General features: G+C 47.4%; 1 protein-coding gene across 3 annotated transcripts; it reads left to right on the top strand.

The window, feature by feature from the left end:
• Nucleotides 1-956: 956 nt before the first annotated feature.
• Nucleotides 957-24,222, top strand: PXMP4 (peroxisomal membrane protein 4). Of its 3 annotated transcripts, none has more exons than XR_008200463.1 (5): nt 957-1,146; nt 6,173-6,235; nt 9,385-9,583; nt 13,899-14,518; nt 22,865-24,222. XR_008200463.1 is itself a non-coding variant. In XM_052650848.1 (4 exons), the coding sequence occupies exons 1-4, from the start codon at nt 1,034-1,036 to the stop codon at nt 14,160-14,162; spliced, it is 639 nt and encodes a 212-aa protein (XP_052506808.1). In that variant the 5' UTR covers nt 957-1,033; the 3' UTR covers nt 14,163-15,464. The 3 variants fall into 3 exon arrangements, 1 of the variants encoding a protein (XP_052506808.1); XR_008200462.1 differs by having other exon boundaries at nt 13,899-14,522; XM_052650848.1 differs by lacking the exon at nt 22,865-24,222 and having other exon boundaries at nt 13,899-15,464.
• The last annotated feature ends 486 nt before the right edge of the window (nt 24,223-24,708 follow it).

Below are 24,708 nucleotides of genomic sequence, written 5' to 3'. Positions count from 1 at the left end.
CATCTTTCAGGATTTGAAACAGCTCAACTGGAATTCCATCACCTCCACTAGCTTTGTTTGTAGTGATGCTTTCTAAGGCCCTCTTGACTTCACATTCCAGGATGTCTGGCTCTAGATGAGTGATCACACCATCGTGATTATCCACACAGTGACATCATACATAAATGTCACCCCTCAATGTTCTGAGATATCTAGGAAGACCTCTCTGAAGAGATGGCATTTGAGCTGAAGCCTGAACGTTGAGAAGGAGTTAGCTATGGGAAGAACTTGGGGTGATGTATAGGAAACAGGGAGATTACGAAAGGCAAAAGCGCTCAGGCAGGAGTGTCAAGGTCAAGGAACAGCCAGGCGGCTAGTTTCGCTGAAGAGAAGTGACTGAGAGGGACAAAGGGAGAGTGGAGGTGTAAGATTAGAGAGGAAAACAGGGGCCAGATCATACAGTCTTCTGCGGACCATGAGAAAATGTTTGGTTTTTAAGAACATATGGAAACCAAAAAGGTAAAGGTGCCAAGTGGTTTCTGGTCTGAGAAGATCGGTAGTCCATGTTTACCAATCAGAATCGTCCTGTGTAGAGTTAAGGCCTGGCTCCTCCCTGTGTCACCATTCCTACTCTCCCGAGGGCGGCTCCTCTTTCAAAAAACTTCCAACCTCACAGGTGACAACACCTCTTCTAAGTCCCAGGGAAATTGCTTTCTGATTGGACAAATCCAGGAATACGTTTCTAACCTTTTGCGGTCGAATTGGACGGAGCCCATTGTAATTGGCTACGAGCTTTCCCTCTCTTCCAATCAGACCGCTCTTCGGGAGAGTGCTTGCGTCCCATTCCGCTGGTGAGTTAAGTGAGCTCTGTGATCGGCCCTGCTCGTATGAGTGACAGCAGACACGTCCTATGGGCTCAAAAACGCGGCTGCAATGTCCGGCACCATCCGGCAGCTCCAGCCCTACTTGTTCAGATCAGTTCAGTCGGTCAGTCATGTCCGACTGAACTGATGAGCCCTGCTCCGTGCCCACCACCCCCAGCGACGCCTCCATTATGGCCGCCCCACCGCAGCTGAGGGCTCTGCTCTTTGCGGTCAACGCACTATTGCGCAAGCGCCGCTACCACGCAGCACTGGCCATGCTTAAGGGCTTCCGGAACGGGGCAGTGTGAGTGGGGTCTTCGGGCGGGGCAGGGGCTGAAGGATCGGTCTGGTGGGGTTGGAGAAGCGGGCTCTGCTACCGGCGCCGCTGCGTTGTGCGCCCTTGAGCAGCCCTAGTGTGTCTCTAGGTCTTGGTGTCCACTGTTGGCGCAGTGGGCGCTGGGTTTTGGGTTCCGTGCGCCTTCTGAGCCGGGGCTCTAACTACGCTGTTTCTAGGTACTCCGTGCTTTGCAGCCTGGTCCTATTGCCTTGACTATTTCCCATGCCAGACCCTGTATCCTTTCATTTGGGTCCCGTTTTCCCCCTCCCGCTGCTGTGTGCCCTTGGGCCTATCTGGCTTCCGCGGCTCCATCTGCACAGTGGGAAACTGGACTCTGCCCTCTAGCAAGCCTGCGGCTCTGCCTCTCTATGCTCCGCCCATTAAGCTGCCCTGGACTTTCTTTCATCCCGCTTCTCTTTCTTTTGTAAGATTCTACTGCTAAGTTCTGATAAGCCGCAGGTGTGACCATTGTAACTGAAGCTGCAAGTATTTGCCAAGCAAACTGATTACAATTTGGCCATCAAACCTGCAGAACAGGAGGTCATTTCCTCTGGCTGGCATCAGGAGGGGAACTCAGTTTCCTTTAAACTTTATGCATAAATGCTATCATTTATTGAGAGCCTACAGTGCCAGAACTGGGGAAGCATCAAAAAACAAAGGGAACAAAAATCTGCGCGTTCTTGGAGTTGACATTTTACTGGTAGCATGACATGGTGGTGTGGATGTGATCACCTCAGTTTGAGTACTGGTGCCCCTTACCTGCATGATCTTGTACAACTCATTTAGGCTCTCTAAGCCTCAATTTTTATAAAATGGGGCTGATAATAGTACTTATATTGAAAGATTGTTGCTGAGCCATGAAAGACGCCAGGATTCTTGGCCTCAGGAGGAGAGGAATTCAGTCCCGGGCCAGTGACAGGCTTGATCACTTAAGCTTTTGTGTAATAAAGTTTTATTAAAGTATAAAAGAATTAGAGAAAGCTTCTGACATAGACATCAGCAGAAAGAGTGCCCGCCTGCTAGTCTTTAGTTCGATGTTATGTAGCTACTAGCAGTCTGCTAATTAGAGAAAGGAAATGTCTCAAAACTCAGAGACTGGCACCAGGCCCCTCACCCACAACATGCATTTTGAGATAACATTGGCACAAGGTGAGTTGTCCCGGGCCATAAAATGATTGACATGAATCTTGAAAGGGAGGTTTCTAACCAAATACAGTCTCATTAACATAGCTTAAGAGAACATTTGCTTGAGTAGAACATACTGGTTTGTCAAGTCGGTTCCATCTAAGACTCAGAACCTAGGAAGAGAGCTGCTGCTGCTGCTGAGTCACTTCAGTAGCTCCCCCATTCCTGGGATTCTCCAGGCAAGAACACTGGAGTGGGTTGCCATTTCCTTCTCCAAGGCATGAAAGTGAAAAGTGAAAGTGAAGTCGCTCAGTCATCTCCGACTCTTAGAGATCCCATGGATTGTAGCCTACCAGGCTCCTCTGTCCCTGGGATTCTCCAGGCAAGAACACTGGAGTGGGTTGCTATTTCTTTCTACGAGAGAGTCCAGGGTAAATACATAGTTCATTAATATAGCTTAAGACAAACATTTTCATAAGAAAAACCGGATTGGTTAGATCAAGGTTTGAGAAAAGTTAAGTTCTGGTGGAACCAGGTGTTGTCATGGCAACACAAAATTTTAAAAGAAACCTCTTTTTAAATTTGTATAGAGAAGGGGAAAAAAATCTAACACTTGTTGTTTCCTCCTGCCGCTTAAGAGGGAGAAGGCCATGGCACCCCACTCCGGTACTCTTGCCTGGAAAATCCCATGGATGGAAAAGCCTGGTAGGCTACAATCCATGGGGTCGTGAAGAGTTGCGGACATGACTGAGCGACCTCACTTTCACTTTTCACTTTCATGCATTGGAGAAGGCAATGGCAACCCACTCCAGTGTTCTTGCCTGGAGAATCCCAGGGACAGCGGAGCCTGGTGGGCTGTCGTCTGTGGGGTCACACAGAGTCAGATAGCACTGAAGCGACTTAGCAGCAGCAGCAGCAGCCGCTTAAGAGAGAGATAAAAAATGTCTGACACTTGTAGTCTGTTTCCTCCATTTGGAGACCCCTGGCCTTCCTGCCTGTTACCCTCTCAATATCTTACTGTCAGGCTTTCCTGGTGGCCCAGAAGGTAAAGAATCTGCCTGCAATGCAGGAGACCCAGGTGCAATCCCTGGGTTGGGAATATCCCCTGGAGAAGGAAATGGCAACCCACTTCATTATTGTTGCCTGGATAATACCATGGACAGAGGACAGACTGAACAACGAACACTTTGACTTTCATCATACTGTCGAGAGGATTGAGTCAATATGTGTGAAATGCTCAGCATAGCGCCTGATATGTATGTAACTGTTGGGTGCTGTAATCATTGTTATAGTGGCATGGATGTCTGCCTGGCTCACTCCTTCACCTTCAGGCTTCTGATTGTCACCTCAATGAGGCTATCTCTGAACTTCACCTCCTTTCCTACTGACTTCCTCTGCAGTCCTTATCACCACCTGACACTTAAGTATTCACTTACGCATCCGTTATGCATCACTTACACGCATTTTCTACTGTCTCTCACTAGCAAACGAGCTTCATGGGGACAGAAATTTTTATCTGTTTTGTTCCTTAGTATAAGTAGGCTTTTAAATATTAACTGAATGAATAAGTGTATAAAGGAGGAATTGCCATCGTACACATTTTCTGGATGAGAAGACCGTGGCTCAGAGAGGAAAATTCATAGCTCAGTGGTAACGAATCTACCTGCCAATGCAGCAGACACAGGTTCGATTCCTGGTCCGGGAAGATCCCACATGTTGCGGTGTAACTAAGCCCATGAGCCGCAACCATTGAGCCTGTGCCCTACAGCCAGGAAATGTAACTACTGAGCCCACATGCCCCAGAGCCCATGCTCTGCAACAGGAGAAGCCGCTGCAATGAGAAGCCCACGCAGCAACAAAGACCCAGGACAGCCAAAAATAAATTAAAAAAAAATTTTTTTAAAAGAACAAAAATGTAGGTGTATAAAATTTTTTTAATTAAAGAAGAAATTAATCATAATCCTGTAATGTTGACTGCTGTCTAGTCAATAGACAGATTGTCCCAGTTGTCCCCTAAATGTCCTCTATAGCAAGATAGTCTAGATAAGGATCTCCCAGGATATCATACTGCATCTGTCATGGTCCTTTATTTATTTAATTCCTCTTTTATATGGAAGAGGACTGAAGGTCTGTGTTCAGAGCTGCTCTGAAGTTTCCTCGGTCATGACGATTTTGTTTTGTTTTGTTTTTGCCACACCACATGGCACGTGATCTTAGTTCTCCACCCAGGAGTCGAAACTTCACCTCCTGCAGTGGATGCACAGAGTCTTAATCACTGGACCGCTGGGGAAGTCCCTGTCATGTCCTTTCAGTCCTTTTTAATCCAGAGCATTCCATGTTTCAGGACACAGAGAGATCTTGTGAGTGGCAGTAACTGGCTCCCACCAGAGTCTGAGTAGTTTGGGAAGGGGGCCAGGCACATGTAGGCAGTTGGGGGCATTGTTCCATTCCTGTCTGAGGTATAAGGCAGGGTCCTATTCACCTTGGCCAGCTGGAGGAGGCCAACGGTGTCTTTATTCAGAGTAAGAAGACATGCCTTTGGAGAAGGCGGGGCAGAGAACTTGCTGGGGGCCAGAGGAGGGTCCTGCCCACCCACTGCTAGGCAGCGAGCAAATAAGCCGTTCAGCCTGGCCACCACATACAGTAACACTGCTGTCAGTTGATCACACTTTTTATTTGATTTTTTAAAAAGTTAGATAGCATATGCACAAAAGGCATAAAAAGTTAGACCCTTTTAGAAGTTTACACACCTTGCTTTAACCAAGCCTACAGCATACCTAGAGCTTCCTGGTTCATGTACAGCTCTGTGTATTCCACTGGTTGCCATGGGTCTGTTATGTGTTTACCTAGTAGCCCCCTGTGGATGGACACAGGTTTGCTCCCAGTCTTTTGCTGCTTCAGACAAGCCTCACAAGGACCTGCCTAGCAGTCCAGTGGCTAAGACTGCATGCTCCCAATGCAGCGGGCCCGGGTTTGACCCCTGGTCTGGGAACTAGACTCCACATGCCGCAACTACAACCCAGTGCAGCCAAAATGAATACAGACATAAATAAATACTTTGGGGGCGGGGGGGGAACAAGCCTCACAGATACTCATATGACAGCAATATGGGGCTCATGACCATTGTCTGAGGGAGACTGTCAAAGATTGTTAGACCTCGTAGCCTGGAAAGGTCAGGGCCAGACAGCTGGAGAACTTGGTGGAGCGAGGGCAAGTCCAATAAAGAAAAAAAAGACAGGTAGCGACATTAGTACTGGTTGAATGAGGAACTTTTACATGTGGCTAGGTCCTTAACTGCCAGAAACAACTCTGAAACAGGCAATACTTTTTACTGAAGGGAGAAGGGAGACTCAGAGACATTCAGTGATTTACCCAAGTTTATAGAGCAAAACTGGAGAAGGCAATGGCACCCCACTCCAGTACTCTTACCTGGAAAATCCCATGGATGGAGGAGCCTCGTAGGCTGCAGTCCATGGGGTCGCTGAGAGTTGGACACGACTGAGTGACTTCACTTTGATTTTTCACTTTCCTGCATTGGAGAAGGAAATGGCAACCCACTCCAGTGTTCTTGCCTGGAGAATCCCAGGGACGGGGGAGCCTGGTGGGCTGCCGTCTATGGGGTCACACAGAATCGGACACAACTGAAGTGACTTAGCAGCAGCAGCAGCAGCATAGAGCAAAACAGGGCAAGGCTTTGGTACCAGATACTATTTACTTTGTATGACCCACTTGGACTCGGGAGCTTCCCTCCCAAAATGATATTAGGATTAGGGAGGGGGAGGAGGGGGCACAGGGAGTCAAAGAGAGAGCTCAGAAAGAAACAGTGGTGCAGTGGTGCCTTAATAACCATTTTCTTTTGTTTCTACAGCTATGGAGCCAAAATCCGGGCCCCTCACGCTCTGGTCATGACCTTTCTTTTCCGGAGTGGCAGGTACCTGTCCCCTCTGCACACCCCTCAAACTGGGCAAGATTGTGCCAGGACTACTGGTGCAGTAGCCTCCAGGTTGGGTCCAACCTGCCCACACCACCATCTCCTAGAGTACAAGTCTGATTCTGTTATCCCATCTTGAAAATTCACCAGCTCCTGGCTCCTTGCTGTTCTCCAGAGAAGCCAGCTTCCAGGTGTGGCATTCAAGGCCCCCTGCAGTCTGACCTCAGGGACATTCCCTCTTCTCTCCAACGCCCACCCTGGGGAGCTCTTGGCACCAAGACTCGCTGCCATTCATTCATGTGCAACAGGTGGTTCCACCTCTTTACATTTCTCATGCAGTACCCACACACACACACCGGGAATCCCCTTTCCTCTTCTACCCCATCTTTATTCCTTCCTAGCAACCCACACCAGTTCTCTGAGGATCACTTTCTCAGGAAAACTCTCCATGACCTACTTTGTTTCCTTGTTCAAACTTCTTGGCCTTTCTCTGATCTTCCATAACTTCCCTCAAGGCGCTTCTCAGAAATCACCTTGTGTTTTAGTTTTTAATGTATCTAGCTTCACCTGGAGTTTATAAGAATCATACACGGACTGCCTGCTGCTCAAATGCAGATCGTGAAGATTTCTTTATGTATTTTTCCTTTTAAAATTTATTTTTGTTTTAGTTTTTGTCCTCCAAATTATTATTATTTTTAATTAAACTCATTCATTCCTTCAGTAAATATTTATTGAGCATCTAATATGTGCCAGACACTGTCTTTAGGTGCTGGGGATACAGCAGTGAATAATCCCTTCCCTCGTACAGCTGACATTTTAGCAAGGCGTAGCAGAAAATAAACATAATAAATTTAAAAAGTATGTGGGATGTTAGAATATTATATGGGCTGTAGGAAAGAAAATGTAGAGCAGGGAAAGGGGATACAGAGTGCTGGGGGAAGGGCAGGGTGCAGAGCTAAATAGGGAAGGGCTCATTGAGAAAGTGACATTTAAGTAGAGACTTGAAGGAGATGGAAGAGTTGGCCACGTGGGTAACAAGGGAAGGAGTGTTTCATACCAAGGGAGCAGCCTGTGCAAAGGCCCTGAGGGGTGATCATACCTGGTGAGTTTGAGGAGGCTGGAGCAGAGGCATTGCAGGGGAGAGAACAAACAGGAATATTATGGGGGTAACTGGGGCCCATCCTATTCAGGATTAGGTCAAAGAGAAGAGTTTGGCTTTTCCTCTTCTTTTTGTTTAATTTTCTAAATTTTTAATTGGAAAATAATTGCTTTACAATGTTGTGGTGGTTTCTGACACACAACAATGCTAATTAGCCATAAATATATATATATGTATGTATATATACTTAGATTTATTGAGCATATACTATATATATGTGTGTGTGTGTGTATATGTGTGTTATATACACATGTATATCTCTCCTCCCTCTTGAACCTTCCTCCCACCCCTCTGGCATTTCCTCTAAATGGAACAGGAAATTGTTGTAAGAATCTGTATAGGGACATGCTACTATTTGACTTAAATTTAATAGTGAGGAAGTGAAGTGTTTGCTGCTAGGGGTCAAGGGGAGAAATAGGTGTAAAGTAGGAGGCAGTGGCAATAATCCAGCTGAGCAGCTTTGGTGGCCCAGACCTTGATGGTGGCATAGAGGTGACAAGTGTTCAGATTCCATAAACATATTAAGGCAGTATTAGTGCCTACGCTTGGAAAGTGGGAAATGTAGCTTGCCTTAGAACTGGCAGTGGTGGGCCCGTGTTCCTGTGGGGTGAGACCTCGCTGACTCCTAGCTGTCCCCCCCTCGCCTGGCAGACTTCCCAGGCCCCAGCTGACACACTTCAAGGCCCTCCTCCGGCCTCGAGGCTGCATGCGGTTGCTGGGCCTGAATTGGTCTCCCAGAGCACACGCAGTTCCTCTCCTTGGCTCTCCTCACTGCCCCCTGGTGGTTGTGAAAAGATAAGTCAAACCACGTGCCTTACTTAAAGGTTCACTTCTCTCAAGATAAAGACAAAGCTTAGGACTTGCTTGGCGGCCCGGTGTTTTAAGAATTTGCCTGCCAATGTGGGGGACATGGGTTCAGTCCCTGCTCTGGGAAGACTCCGCATGCCTTGGAGCAACTAAGTCTGTGTGCAGGAACTACTGAGCCCACACACCTAGAGTGCGTGCTCCCCAACAAGAGAACCCACTGCAACTAGAGAGCAGCCCTGGCTCTGCAACTAGATAAAGCCCTCGAGCAGCAACGAAGACCCAGTCCAGCCAAAAATAAATGAATTTTTTTTTTTAAGATGCATCTTACCATAGTCCCACCTATCCCTCACAGCCTTTGCCTCACACATTTTCTGCTCAGGCCTTAATGACCTCTCTTTGTTCCTTTACTCCCCACTCTCTGTCCCTCCTCAGGGCCTCTGCTCGTGTTGATCCCAGTACACCTCCTCTCCCCTCTTGACCTCATGGACTCCTCATCCTTCACATCCTGGCATCATTGCTTGTCAGGGTCAAAGTTTGACCTTTGTTTTGTGATTATTCATTTCATAATTCCCTCTTCCACTAGATCATAAACCTTGTGAGGGCAGCAGGCAGATCTATTTTTTCTCAGAATCATACCCTCAGATCCAGCACATAGTATGTACTCGCTCATTTGCTCATTCCTTCACATGTTCACTCCAGAAACAAATGTATTGAGCATCTGCTGTGTGCCAGGCCATGCTCTGGGCACTGAGGATGAATGAGTGAGGTGTAGATACCACTGTCTGGTAGCTTCCACTGGGATGGGGTGGGAGTGGGGGGAGATAATAAACAAGCATGTAAATGTCAGATGGTGATAGAGCTCTGAAGGAAAAGAAAAGTTGGATAAGGGAACAGAATACAATGGGCATTCTTACATGTGGGGTAGTCAGGGAAGACCTCTTGAAGAAGGTGGTGGGGTAGTCAGGGAAGACCTCTTCGAGGAGATGGCGTGAAGTCAAAGCCTGTATCCAGGGAGGGAGCAGCCCTCAGGGCATGGAGGGCAGGGGCATGGAGGGCAGAGGCCTGGGGTTGAATGAGCGCTGGCCTGTGGGCTCCTTGCCTGGGCTGGTTTTGCGTGCCAGGTGGGTGGATGCCCCCGGAGCGGCGGGGCCTGCACTCACGGTGGCTCCCTGTGTCTATGCAGCCTCCGGGAGAAGCTGCGCGCCATCCTGCAGGCCACATACACCCACTCCTGGAACCTGGCGAGGTTTGTGTTCTTCTACAAGGGACTCTGCACCCTGCAGTCCCACATCCAGGGTGAGACCTACCAGGCACACTCATTCGTGTCTGCCTTCATCGGGGGCTTGCTGGTGTTTGGAAACAACAATAACATCAACAGCCAGGTAAAGGTCCTCCCGGAATAGGGGCTGGGAGAGGGCTAGGGGGTGGGGCAGGATTCAGGTATAGAGTTGGGAATGGGAGTCAAAGAAGACGAGCTCTTGGCTCCCTGCTATGTCTGAGGGTGTGTAGTTCACCAATCCCTGTGTGACCTTGGGAAGGTCACTTCCCCCTGAACTTCCCTCTCTGTTAACCAGGTACCTTGCTGGAGTTCCATGCAGCTCTCTGGGGCAAAGATTTAAAAAAATAAAACAAATCACGCCCCCAAACACTACTCTGCAGTGAAGTAAGAAAAAAAGATGAGTAAGATTTTCATAAAATGAAACTTACTACAGTCGAAGAATTATCTCTTATTCTGCAACTTGCCCTTTTTCATTAAAAATTCCATTTTTTAATGAGATAATCATAAAACAAAATGCTAACTGTTGCTGCTACTGCTGTTCTAGCATCCTTCTTGCGCTATATGAAAAGTTGGCAGTCTTTCCAATTTGCCTCCCTCAAATTTCTTAAATATTCTTAAATTATAAAAATAATTTTTTTATTTTCACATTTTAAGTAATGCAAACTAAGCACCCCTTGTGTGCCTGGCACACTTCTGGATGCTTAGGATACATCATGATGAAATTAGAAAATAAATTGAAAAGAAAGTCTCTCTCCCCCTCTAACTGTCCAGCCACTGTCCAGAAACACTTTTTTTTTTTTTAATAATTTTTATTGGAGTATTGGGTTTCCCAGGTGGCTCAGTGGTAAAGAATCTGCCTGCCAATTCAGGAAGATGCAGGAGATGTGGGTTTGATCCCTGGGTCAGGAAGATTCCCTGGAGGAGGATGGCATGGCAACCCACTCCAGTATTCTTGCCTGAAGATCCCGTGGACAGAGGAGCCTGGAGGGCTACAGTCCATAGGGTCAAAAAGAGTCGGACATGACTGAGTGCACGCGCACGCGCGCACACACACACACACAACTGGAGTATAGTTGATTTACAGTGTTGTGTTTCTGCTATTCAGCAAAGTGAATCAGTTATACGTGTATATAGACCGTCATTTTAACTGTGTCTTGTGTAGCCTTTCAGAACTTGTCTGTGCTTGTATCAGTGTTCATAGCAGGAGTTTTCCACCAACGAGATCATAGTACGTTTTTTTTTTCATGTAACAGTGTGTCTTGGAGGCTTCTCTTGTCAGTCCCTCGTTTATAACATGAGCAGAGCTCTCTGCTGATGGGATAGACCAGCCTTGATTTCACAGTCTCCTTTGGATGGACATTTAGGGGCTCTTTAGCGTTTGACCTCACACATACACTGTAGTTCAGTGTATCATCTTTGTTCAGACATCTTCCTGCACTTGTGTTAGTCTGTCTGTAAATTCCTAGACATGGAGTTGTAGAGTCTATGGATATGAGCATTTTGTATTTTGGGAATTTTCTCCATTTTTTTTTATATAGGAATTTCACTTTTCTATGAACTTCCAAATTCTAGGAATCCTGGATATACCCATTTCCTTCCCCCTTCCCTCCTTTCCCTCACCCCTGGCAACAGCTGCTCTGACCTCCATTCAAAATGTTACATGATGGACATACAGATGGCCAACAGGCACAGGAAAAGGAACACGAAAAGATGGTCAATTTCACTAATTGTTAGAGAAATGCAAATCAAAACTATAGTGAAATATCACCTCACACCAGTCAGAATGCCATCATCAAAAAGTCTACAAATAACAAATGCTGGAGAGGGTGTGGAGAAAACGGAACACTCATGTACTGTTGGTGGGGATGTAAATTGGTGCAGTCACTGCGGAGAACAGTATCAAGGTCCCTTTAAAAACTAAAACTAGAGTCATCATACAATCCAGCAATCCCAGTCCTGGGCATATATATGGAAAAGATGAAAACTCTTAATTCAAAAAGATACATATACCCCAGTGTTCATAGCAGCACTATTTACAAGCATGGAAGCAACCATTGACAGATGAACAGATAAAGATGATATAGTGTATACACACACACACACACACACACACACACACACTGGAATATTATTCAACCATAAACACACGAATATTATTCAACCATAAAAAAGAATGAAATAATGCCATTTGCAGCAACATGGACGGACCTAGAAATTATCATACTAAGTAAAACCAGACAGAAAAAGGCAAATATATCACATGTGGAATTCTGTGCGACCCCATAGACGGCAGCCCACCAGGCTCCCCCATCCCTGGGATTCTCCAGGCAAGAACACTGGAGTGGGTTGCCATTTCCTTCTCCAGTGCATGAAAGTGAAAAGTCAAAGTGACGTCGCTTAGTTGTGTCTGACCTTCAGCAACCCCATGGACTGCAGCCTTCCAGGCTCCTCCACCCATGGGATTTTCCAGGCAAGAGTACTGGAGTGGGGTGCCATTGCCTTCTCCGAGAAAAGATGATACAAATGAACTTATTTATGAAACAGAAACAGACTCACAGACATAGAAAACAAATTTATGGTTATCAAAGCACGGGGCATAAATTAGTAGGAGTTTGGAATTAACACATACTACTATATATAAAATATATAAACAACAATTAGGGAAGTATCTTCAATATTTTATATTTTATAATATAAAATTTTTTATAATCTGAAAAAGAATATACATACATATATGTGTGTGTATAGCTTAATCACTTTGCTATACACCTGAAGCACAACATTGTAAATCAACTATACTTCAATTTAAAAAAATATAAATGGAGTCATTATAGTATGTAATCTTTGAGGATTGGCTTTTTTCACTTAGCATAATTTCCTGGCAATTCTTCCAAGTTATTGTATCAGCTGTTCATTCCTTTTCACTGCTGAGTAGTGTTGCATGGTATGGATGTACCTATGGAAGTACATCTGGGTTGTTTCTAGCTTTTGCCTATTAGGCATGCAGCTGCTCAGAACCTTCTTGTATATGTATTTGGTGAACATAAGTTTCCACTTCTGTGATAAATACCTGGAGCGCAGTTCCTAGTCATATGATACATAAAGGGTTTTCCTGATATCTCAGAGATAAATAATCTGCCTGCAATGTAGGGGACATGGGTTTGATCCCTGGGTTGGGAAGGTCCCCTGGAGGAGGAAATGGCTACCCACTCTAGTATTCTTGCCTGGAGAATCTCATGGACAGAGGAGCCTGGCGGGCTGCAGTTCAGAGGGTTGTAAAGGGTCAGACACAACTCAGGGTCTGAGCACATACAGACGGTACATATATGGTTAGTTTTAGAGGAGACTGACAAAGTATTTTCCAGGGTGGTTGTCCTATGTTACCCTCCTGTCAGGAATACATGTGTGGTCCAGTTTCTTCACCTTCAAGCTGGCATGTGGTTTATTACATTTCAGGTTTTTGACATTTTGATAGGTGTGTAGTGCTTATTGTGGTCTTTAAAAAGTTAGTTATTTATTTGACTGTACCAGGTCTTAGCTGTGCCATGCAGGATCTAGTTTCCCAACCAGGGATGGAACCTGGGCCCCCTGCATTGGATGATTAGAGTCTTAACCACTGGCTGCCAGCGAAGTCCCTCTCATTGTGGTTTTAATTTGCATTTCCTTAATGGCTAATGAAGCTGAACCTTTTTACATGTGGGAATGTAAATTGTCTATTTTCTCTTTGTGTAACCTCTTCAGTGAAATACCTGTTTGTGTCTTTTGCCTATTTTCTAACTGGCTTGCCTCTTTGTTTCACTGTTGTGTTTTGAGAGTTTCTAAAAATATTTTCCAGACACAAGTCTTTGTCAGATATGTTTGTAAATATTTTCTCTCAGTCTGTAGCTTTTCTTTTCAACCTCTTCACATGGACTTTCACAACTGAAGAATTTTGCATTTTGATGAAATCCAGTTTATTAATTTTTTTTTCATTTGTGGACTGTGTTTTTTGTCAGCAAGCTACCTTTTAGTTTTGAGCTGTGTAAATACATTCATTTTTCAAAATTTTTAATTAAAAAGAATAATAAAAGACATAAATAGTGGGACTTCCCTGGCGGTCCAGAGGTTTAAACTTGGTGCTTTCATTGCAGGGGATATGGTTTGAATCCCTGGTTGAAGAACTAAGATCCCTTTTGCCATGCGATACTGCTAACAAAAAAAGACATAAATAGTAATATTCAAATGCCTGCTGCAAACCACTTCAAATCACCTTGCTCATACTCTGCAAAACCCTGATCCAGTACACAGGCAGCACTCCAGGATGGGGCGGGGTCGGGGAGGAGAATGGGGGGAAATGGGGGAGGGATGGGGTGGGGTGGGGTGGGTGGAAGGTTCCCAGTGGCTGGGCCCACTTCTAACCCCGTCCTTCCCTCCCACAGATCAACATGTACCTGCTATCCCGCATCCTGTTTGCCCTGTGCCGCCTGGGTGTGGAGAAGGGCTTCATCCCTGAACCCAGGTCGGACCCATTTCCATGGTTCACGGGGCTGGTGTGGGGGCTGGTACTGTGGCTCTTCGAGTACCACCGGCCAACCCTGCACCCCTCACTGCAGTCGTCCATGACCTACCTGTACGAGGACAGCAACGTGTGGCACGACCTCTCGGACTTCCTTATCTACAACAAGAGCCAGCCCTCCAAGTAACAGGGCCCTCAGGTGCTCAGGAAGGCTCCTGCACCCCAGTCGGGTGACGGAGGTGTCCAGCTGCGGTTTAAGATTATGGCTCCACCTGCTAACCATCCCAGAGGACCCTACCTCTTCAAGATCTGGGGTCTCAGACTCTAACTTTTATTAGCCCAGGGCTCCATTTGGCGAAATGGAAGCACTGATTATCAGTTCTCATTAGGTACTCTTGAATAGCAGAACGAGCCACCAAATCAGGCTGAGGAGCCTTGGGCACGGTGACAGCTGCTGACTCTTGAGAGACCAGGGAAGGTCACACCCCACCCTGGGCCTCAGGGATCATCGAGCCCAGACGAGGGCACTGAAGTCTCTTTCTGGTGGGTATGTTCTCTGACCATTCTGTAACAGAGGGCTTCTGGGTGGTGGGCTGCTGCTGCTAAGTTGCTTCAGTCATGTCTGACTCTGTGCGACCCCATAGACGGCAGCCCACCAGGCTCCCCCGTCCCTGGGATTCTCTAGGCAAGAACACTGGAGTGGGTTGCCATTTCCTTCTCCAATGCATGAAAGTGAAAAATGAAAGTGAAGTCGCTCAGTCGTGTCCGACTCTTAGCGACCCCATGAACTGCAGCCCACCAGGCTCCTCTGTCCATGGGATTTTCCAGGCAAGAGTACTGGAGTGGAGTGCCATTGCCTTGGGCAGTGGGTTGCAAAAATGCATTTTTAGACAATACTCAGTTTCTTGCCTTGGGTGTTCTATTGTAGAAGCTCCAGCGTTTCCACTGTCCAAAAGAAACACAGTGTGAGACATATGTGACTGAGCTTTTTTTAGCAGCCACAGTTTTTAAAAAGTGGAGGGAATTCCTGGTGGTCCAGTGGTTAGGACTCTGCTGTCACTGCCAAGTATGTGGATTCTCTCTCTGGTTGGGGAGCTAAGATCCCACATGCCACGAGGTATGGCCAAAAAAAAAAAAAAAAAAAATGTGGGGAGAGAAAGAAGCAGAGGAGATTAACCTTAATTATATCTTTGAATCCAATATTTCTCAAATGTTATCATTTTAATGTGTTAAATATAGAAATTAATAAGATATTTTACATTCTATTTTTCTTGTACTAAGTCATCAGAATTAGGTGTGTGTTTTTCACTTTCAGCATTTTTCAGTTTGGACTAGTCACATTTCAAGTGCTCAGCAGCCACATGTGGCTAGTGGCTGCTGTATTGGACAGCACAGATTAGAACATTCTATCCTTGCAGAAAATTCTAGTGGACAGTGCAGATACAGAGCTGGAGGACCTGGGCTTGAGTCCCTACTGGACTGCTGTGTAACCTTGGGGAAGGTTCTTCTCAGAGGCTCAGTTTCTACTAAAGTGAGGATAATCATAGTAATACCTGGTGTCTACATTGGACTTGTGTAACTACGTGGCTGCTTTAACTACTAATGACATCCACCTAGTGAACTCCTCCTTCCTCCTTCCTGGGTCCTTTGCACATTATTATTTGTGACCCATACAATGAGCTTGCAGGTACATATCTTGATCTCCATTTCACAGATGTGGAAACTGAGGCTCAGAGAAGTAACTTGCCAAAGGCAATACAACAAGTGTGACAGCCAAACCAGATCTGTGTGATTCAAAGCTCCTTTTTTTTCAGTGCCTTAAATTTAGAAAGTTAAACTATGCTATGCAAAATTAGCGAGTTATTGGGGTGCACACTCAAATGCCTATAGGAACCTGGGAAGTGGCATAAATGATGATGTTCTGGGTGCTATGCAGTTGGAAGGGACGGGGACCTGGTGAACTAGAGACGTGTGTGTGCCAGAACTAATTTTTTTTTTTAAACCACCAAGCTGAACAAATCAAACATCTCCAGGAGATTTGGTCCATGGGCCATCAATTGGAGTAGGCATACTTCAATCTCTTTTTATATTTTGAAAATTACTAGTAGAAATATCCACATGAGTCACTGGAGATCTTATTAAAATGTAGATTTTGATTCAGTGGGTTTGGGGTGGGGCCTGGGTTTCTCACGGCCCCTGGGTGATGGCTGCTGCTGTTCTGAGCTTGAGTAACAAGGTGGTAGGGAATGACAGGGGCCAGCCAGTACCCTTTGTGACGAATGAGGAAGCTATGTCACAGAGCTGTTAGGTCATGAAGGGGGGACTGGGTCTGAGTCTAAACGGTGTATTCTCAGGCACAATGTTGTACTGCCAGCTTAGAGAAGGTAGTCTTGAAGTTCCCTTAGTTCACTCTGTGGAGGCTGAATGAGGTCCTGAGGTTGTGGGGAGGGTAGAGGGTAGCCACCAGCAAGTGGGTTTTAAAGCAGATGCTGGAGTGCCCCACCCACATCCTGTCTAACTTACCACTTCAGTGCACACCAGCCACCATACTGCTACCCTGAGTCTTTGTGCCTGAGGGCTCCTCCCTTGCTCTCGGCACCTGCTCTGTCAGCCTGCGGCAGACCTGCAGTGCTGGAGATGACTACATCCTGGGAGCAGCTGTCAACCAGGGACTGGTGGCGACCCCCACTCCTGCCCTCCGATTGCCACTGGGTGGGATAACTCCCAGGTGCCTGCTCCACGCTGGTTCCCGGAGCACCCAGCAGGAATGAGCTCCAGCCGCCCACAGCGGTCACTTGTGTGATAACACCTCCTCCCTTGTCTCCTTTCCTCGTGCCCCTACCACTGCTTCCCGGGACCACTTCTCACAGAAACTGCTTGCCCTCGACATCCTCATCTCGGGGTCTGCTCTTGGGGGAACCCAAACTAAAACTGGCCCCTGGTGCAGCGAGTTGAGGGGCAGCAGAGCTTGGTGGTTAAGGCTATCAGCTTTGGAACCCAGAATGTATGGGCTCAGTTCTGGCCCCGCTGGTTTCTTGTAAGTGACTTAACCATTCAGGGCCTCCGTCTTGTCATCTGTTAAACAGCCATTCTCATGGCACATGCCTTGGCGGGTGGTATGGAGGATTAAATGATACGACAGCATATAAAGTAAGCACTCGATGAATGCCTGCTGCTGTTTCCAATGTATCATCCAAATGTAAAAGGAAGCTTGGCCCCAAGGACTACGGACACTCTGCTTTCAACCTGGCCTGCCCCAACCCTCAGCTGAAGGTAAAAGCCTTGGCTGCCCGCCCCCCATTCCTCCCGATGTCCCCCCACTGCTGCTGGGGGTTGGCCGGCTACCCTACCCACTGTCTCTGCTCTCTAAGAATAGGTTCCCCTCACAGATGGCATCTCTCTGGATCCTGCCAAAGCATCTGGTGTCTCCAACTGCTCACTCCAGGGAGGGAGGCGGTGTGGTCCTCATGCAGGACTAGAGCCCCGGCTCCTGGGAGGAGTTCCCACTCAGCTCCCTCCTGGCCCAGCCTCTGTGTCTGGAAGACCTGGAAAACCGGGATTGCCAGAGGCCCTTGGCCCACAGTAGGCGCTCCATAAATGCTAGTTCCTGAAATAGCAGTGTTTTAACATGTGTCAATTAAGCACCTGCTACTTTCCTATGAGGTCTCTGACTTGCAAAGCTGTAAACAAAAATTTTAAAGCAATAATGCATACACAATAGCACAAAACGTAAATGGGTACAAAAAGTGTATAATAAGGAAGAGTCAAGTTCCCCCTGAACCTCAGCTCCACCTACCCACCACTGCCCCAGCCAGGGGCGCCCCCATCCATACATTCTAGTGCACCCTTCCTGAGAAATTCTCTGCACAACCACCCATCTCTGTCCTCTAAGAAGCTTTTACATTGCACTGTCATCTCAAGAACTCTTGGACACTCCTTCCTTGTTCTCTGCATGTTTGGTTTCTCTTTGATCAATAATCTGATATAAAAGTGAGTCCTGGAATTCCTGGGCGGTCCAGTAGTTAGGGCTTGGCACTTTCATTGCCAAGGGCACAGGTTCAGTCCCTAGTCAGAAACGTAAGATCCTGCAAGCTGTGGGGTGTGGCCAAAAAAAGTCAGTATTATTTTTTTTTTAAAAAGGGAGTCCTTTCTTTGAGCCAGTTCCTGTCCCCCTCAACCCCACCCCCAAGTCCCCAAATATCTCAGGCAGATCAGCATGGAGATGAATCATCCTCAATGTCCTGAGTCTTGCCGTAGATGACGCCCAACATGAATGCCCACGGAACTCCAACTGAAAGGGGAAGGACAAAGTTGAAGTGAATTTGGGGCCTTTCTGCTGCTCCTCTCCCAAATTAGAGGTTGTTTGGGGAACCCATGTGAGAGTGATGATTCACAAACCCAGGCTTGAAGAGGCTGCCTCCTCGGCTTCTCACGACTGCTGCCTTCCTCACAGCAGGCTCCAGAAAGGATCCTGGAGATGGTATTTCTGTCCACACTGTTAGCTTCTCCCACTCCCATGAGTGTGTGTTGGGTTTGTGAGAATCAGGCTTTAAACCTGACACCCTCTTAAACCAGCACGCCATGCTATGTCCACCTCTTGGAACCAATCTGTGACTGCAGGTGGGTTGCTTTCTATGAGGGTATTTATAAAAAGAAAATTTTTTTCCTTCCCTTATCTTGTTGCAGATCCGTAGGGATAGAGAGGGTCTTCTTTCAGTCTTGAAAAGCATTTTGGGTGTGTGCGTGCTGAGTCATGTCCAACTCCGTGTGACCTTATGGGCTGTAGCCCGCCAGGCTTCCCTCTCCATGGGATTCTCTAGGCAAGAAAACTGGAGTGGTTTGCCATGCCCTCCCCCAGGGGATCTTCCTGACCCAGGGGTTGAACCTGTGGCTCCCGTGTTGCAGGTGGGTTTTTACCACTGAGCCACGGGGAAGGCCCACATTTTGGATGAGAGCGTGTTAAGTTTAACCAGAGGCCTCCTGCAGGACTCACTCTTGGGACTGGAGGCCACAGGGGCCCAGCTAGAGGACAGAGGGAAAGCAGGGCTCCCCTCTGAGTACTGATTTTCGAGAGGGCTCCCTGCTTTCTGTTGCAGGCCTGTGTACTCATGATTTCATGAACAAGACAGGACCAGGCAGCAGTGAAATGCAGGTCATGAGGTTCCTGTTGGAAGCCTTGCTCTCCTGCTTTGCTGAGCTCTCCCTTCATCCTCTCATGGGCTGGATGTCAGCTGAGAGAGATCAAAGTCATACCTCATCAGCTCTTTTTTGTTTTTGCCCACGCTCCCCAGCTTGTGGGATCTTAGTTGCCCAACAAGGAGTTGAACCTGGGCCCCCTGCAGTGGAAGCTTAGAGTCCTAACCACTGGACTGCCAGGGAACTCCCTACATCAGCTCTTTCAGGACACTCCTTTTTAGGATGTCTTTTTTATGTGTGTCATGAACCTTTTTGGCATCTGGTGAAGCCTCTAGACCCTTCTCAAGAATTCTGCTTTTTTTTTTTTTAAGAATGCTATTTTTTAAACCATAAATAGAATTATAAAAGACAATTATATTGAATATTGAAATAATAATAATATTTTTTGTATTTGTGACTTAGTAATATTTTTTATGGCTGTGCTGGGTCTTCATTGCTGCTCGGGCTTCTCTCTGGCTGCAGCAAGCGGGGGCTACTCTAGCTGCGGCGTGCAGGCTTCTCATTGCGGTGGCTTCTCCTGTTGCGGAGCATGGGCCCTGGGTGCATGGGCTTCAGTAGTTGCAGCACGTGGGCTCAGTAGTTGCGGGTCCCAAACTCTAGAGCACAGGCTCAATATATGTGGCACAGGAGCTCAGTTGCTCTGAGGCCTGTGGGCTCTTCCCAGGTCAGGGATCCAACTTGTGTCTCCTGCACTGGCAGATGGCCTGTTTACTACTGAAAGAGTCCAGGGCACCAGGGAAGCCCTGTGTGTTCTTTTTTAAACACATCAGATAAAAAGATCGAGTGGCAGGTCCGAAACTACCAGGATGTCACAGGTGTCATAAGCATGAACAGTATCTTAGGATCCCTGGGGCAGCTGTGATAAGGAAGTAGCTGTGATTTGGTGATAAAGTCCCAAGTTGCTGCTAATTGGCCTCTGGATTGTTGCCTACATTTAAAATGGGAAGGAAATGTTACATTTCAGTTAGAGACTAGTGAAAATATAGGTGTAATTTTTTTTCCTGTCCAAGTGCATGGAACTTGGGTTCATGCATCACAGTTTCAGAACTGCTTGAGGGTGGTTGAAAAGCTGTGACAAACCTAGACAATGTATTAAAAAGCAGAGACGTCACTTTGCCGACGATGGTCCGTATAGGCAAAGCTATGGTTTTTCCAGTAGTCATGTACAGGTGTGAGAACTGGACCATAAAGAAAGCTGAGCGCTGAAGAATTGATGCTTTCGAACTGTAGTGCTGGTGAAGACTCTTGAGACTCCCTTAGACTGCAAGGAGATCAAACCAGTCAATCCTAAAGGGAATCAACTCTGAATATTCATTGGAAGGACTGATGCTGAAGCTGAAGCTCCAGTACTTTGGCTGATGGGAAGAGCTGACTCATTAGAAAAGATCCTGATGCTGGGAAAGATCGAAAGCAGGAGGAGAAGGGGATGACAGAGGATGAGATGGTTGGATAGCATCACCGACTCAATGGACATGAATCTGAGCAAACTCTGGGAGATAGTGAAGGACAGGGAAGCCTGGCATGCTCCAGTCCATGGGGTCACAAAGACTTGGATACAACTAGCAACTGAACAACAACAATCAATATTGGCTGAGTTCTTGCTAGGTACTAGTTACCTGGTGATATGGGAGGCTAGGGTTTAGCAATGAAAAAAACAGTTCCTGCTCACCTGGGGTTTACCACCCAGGGAGGGAAGACTAAGGAATATACAGTTCAGAGTGGTAGGTGCCAGGAAGGCAGTGCAGAAGAGAACAGCAAGGTCTGTTTTCCAGGGAAGGCCTCTCTGAGGAGGTGTTCTTCGCTCTGGGATCAAGCCATGCTGAGAGGTAGAGGAAGGGTGTTCCCGGCATGGGAGCTGCAAAGTGCACAGGCCCTAAGCAGGGAACAGCTGACAGCATTCCAGGGCCTGCAGGAGGTCCTAGAGACTGGGACAGAGTGGCAGGTGGGGGCTTCCTGGAGTGTTGGAGATGGAGTCCCAGAGGCTGGCTGGGCCCATCAGGCAGGCTTTGTGGGCCAGAGTGAGGGGTTTAGGTTTTCTTCTCAGTTTGATAGGCAGCCTTTGGCAGGTTTAAGCAGGAGAGTGATATGGCTGTGATGTGATTTACATTTTGGAAAGATCCTTCTAGCTATGTGTGGGGAACAGAACATAGAGAGCCAGGCTGGCAGCAAGATCCAGTGAGGAGGCCAGGCAGGGGTCCCAGTGAGAGACCATGGCAGCCTGGACCCGGGGTGGGGCCTCGGGGTGGAGAGAAGTGGGCAGATCTGGGGTATCATTTGCAAAGTGGCTCAGTGGCCCAGGACTTTTTGGAGGTGGGGATGAGAGAGACGGGTATAGCAAATGACCCCCCCACCCCTCGCCCAGCTGAGAAACAGACCTGGACCTTGCTGCCCCCCTCGCCTCTTCAGCCCCCTGCAGCCCTCCGGCCCCTCTGGGGCCAGCCACCCGCCCACGGGCCCCTGGCATGCGAGCTTCGCAGCTGGCCTTGATTGTTGTCACTCACCAGGGAGTCATGGGAACACACTCCCCCTGCCCTCTGCGCCCCCCTCTTCCCAGACAGGGCCAGGCCCTAACAATGCCCCTCAGCCAGCCAGTGGCCTGGACACAATGCCCCTGTTTCGGTTCATTGCCAGCTCCAGGAGGCCTGCTGGGTTTCCTGGCCTGTTTGGCATATATATAACTCTGGCTTCCAGCAGGGATTTTTTTGTTGTTAAAAAAAAAAAAAAAAAAAGGAGAAGGAGGGAGGGAGAATATCTCAGGCTCCTCCTTTCTGAATATCTTAATATATTATGAAAAGCCTTTCTCTTCTCTTCGTGAGCTCTTGCTACTCCCCTCCCTGACCGCATTTGCCATGTGCTGTCAACCCCAGGACCAAATGCAGGTCAGCAGGTGTCAGAAAGAAAACGAGCAAAATGAGAGAAAAGCGACTCGCTCCACCGTGGCCAGCCTCAAATGTGCTGGTGAGGCTGGAGGTGATGAGAACAACGAGGCCTCTGGGGGGGGCAGGCCCCGGGGCCCCGTGCTTTTCAGCCACCTTATCTCCGACTTCCAAGACACCCTCCAAAATGAGGCACAACGTTTTATCTTGAGCCCCTAGGAAAGAGAAGAGCTGCTGACTAAAAACGGGCATGCCATTGATTGTATGATGCACCTCACTTTCAGAGCTGTTAAATACGAAGAAAGAAAGTTGGAGAGAGGACTTCCCTGGCGGTCCAGTGGTTAAGACTCTGTGCTTCCACTGCAGGAAGCATGGGTTCAATCCCTGGTCAGGGAACTAAGATTCCCACCTGCCCCCTGGTGCAGCCAAAAAAAAATTAATTGATTTTTAGAAAATGGTCTGAGAATCAGTGGAATATATGATTGTCTTGTCTACACACTTCATCGCCGTCCAAGTGTGTTTTTCTCCTTGTCTCTGAGCCTAATAAAATTTGGGAAGCGGTGCATGGATTGCTGCTTGAAAACTCGCTCTGCAGCCTAACAAGAAGTTTTTTTCTTTTCTCATTTGGAAAAATTAGGAGGAGATGTAGGCAAGCTGCTCCCGTAATTCAGCCTTCATTCTTAGTAACTGCTGACATTTACTGAGGGCTCTCTGCGCACTAACTACTGCCCTAAGCACTTTCATAACTCAGTTAATGTCCCAACAGGCCTGTAAGGTGAACACTGTGATCATTATTATTTCCATCCCCATTTTACAGGTGAGAAAACAGAGCCCTTCTGCTTTGAGGACTCCCCAGCCCCTCACTGTAGCCCTGGTCAGGGCAGGCATGGCCACTGTGTCAGGTTTTCTACCCTCCGCTTGGAAAAGCATAATCCCACTGCGGAGGCTGGAGTGATACAGGGAAAGGAAGAGGCACTGGGTGAGCCTTGGAGAGGAGAGGGGGTCCCCAGAGCTTGAGCTCATGGAATAATGGGGGTACAAGGGAAGGGAGGCTCACTTATGGACTGGCGGCCTGTCCACTTCCACTGACCTTGGACCCTCTGGCTGGACATTTGGACTGGCTGATGACCGAAGACTTAGCCAAGGCCACATAGTCAGGCAACTGCTGGCTGGCACTAAGCCCCATGAACACCCACTTCCCTTCCCTTCCACATCCACGTCTTCCACAAAGAGGACCGTGCTGGTGCTCTAGTAGTTACTAAGAGTAGTCAACATTTATTGGATGCTTACTCAGTGCCGGGCACAGGCCTTAGGGATTGCAAACTGAGTGGCAGGGCAAGTAAGGTCATCACATGAGGCAAGCCAGGCAGGGACACTGGTTGCCTGGAGGGCCAAGGCTCTGGCTAAATGGGGGACAGCACTTGCTCAGTTCCCTGATGGCCTACCTGGCATTGCCAAATATTACTTTTTTTTTTAAGCCGAACATTTAGGCGTTCCCTTGTAATCGAATGGTTAGGATTCCAGGTGTCAGGGAATTAAGATCCTGCAAACCATGCAACATGGCCAAAATTTTTTAAAAATCCAAATATTTAAGTTTTTCTATAGCATGTCCCAATTTAAAATTTGTTTTAAAAACAAATTCATAATTCAGGGGAAGAATACCCTGAGCAAATTAAATCCGGCCTGCGGGCCAGTTTGCAAACTCTGCTTGTCTTGTTTTCTCACTGAACCCTGACACCCATTCTGTTGAGGAACCCTTGCCCCTTGTTCTACGAAGGAGGCAATCAGAGCTCCTCAGGGGGGTAAATCACTTACCCATCTGGCCAAGCCACACAGTGGGGGTCTGCTCGACTCCCAGGGCTTACTCCTATGTGAGACAGCCTCCCGAATGGGTGAGAGGCCTGTGTTCAGACACAGCCAGGACTGGCACCGTGACAGAACGTCTCCAGAGACAGAAAACCGTCAGTCAAACCATTCAGCGTAGTGACAAGGGATCATTCAAGATGAATGTAATGTTGCAGACATAAAACTCCCCACCTCCTTCTGCCAGAACTCAACAATGGATGTCTCTGTGCCTCTTAATAAAATGAAGTCCCCACAGGATCATTTCTCCCAATTATGTATTCCTTATAATAATGGGATGTTCATGTTTGGAGATTTTTTTTTAAGCTATGAATGTACGTTTAGGGGAGTTGGTGTATGCGGAATAAATAGCTTTGAACTATTTGTGTTGCCTGTCAAACTTCTTAATGAGCATATTGTGCAGATACATAGAAATCTGACTCTCCCATTGGAGGGTGAGCTCCAGGAGTCAGAGATGAGTGTTTTGTTTTCAGCTGTCCCCCAAGCACCTGGCACAATGTTGGATGCATAGCAGGGGCTCAGTAAATATTGAATGGAGAATGGGGAGTGGATTGAATGAGTGAGGCTCAGGGGAAGTGAAGTGACTTGTCCAAGGTCACAGACTCGGATTCTTGTTTACATCCACCTGATTTAGAAGCCCACGCTATCACTCCTCCACCAGCCTGCCTCTTGGAAAGAGATCTTCAGGCAAAGGATAGTGGCTCCAGGAGCTGCCACCCCTTTGGACGCCTCTTGAGTTAGGACTTAAGGAAGGTGGAGATGGACAGTGAGCCCCTGTTAATTAAGCCACTATCCACA

The sequence above is a fragment of the Budorcas taxicolor genome, chromosome 13 (assembly GCF_023091745.1).
Source record: "Budorcas taxicolor isolate Tak-1 chromosome 13, Takin1.1, whole genome shotgun sequence".
Lineage (NCBI taxonomy): Eukaryota > Metazoa > Chordata > Mammalia > Artiodactyla > Bovidae > Budorcas > Budorcas taxicolor.
Note: the sequence above shows the minus strand (reverse complement) of the source record. Positions and strands in the feature narration are given on the sequence as shown.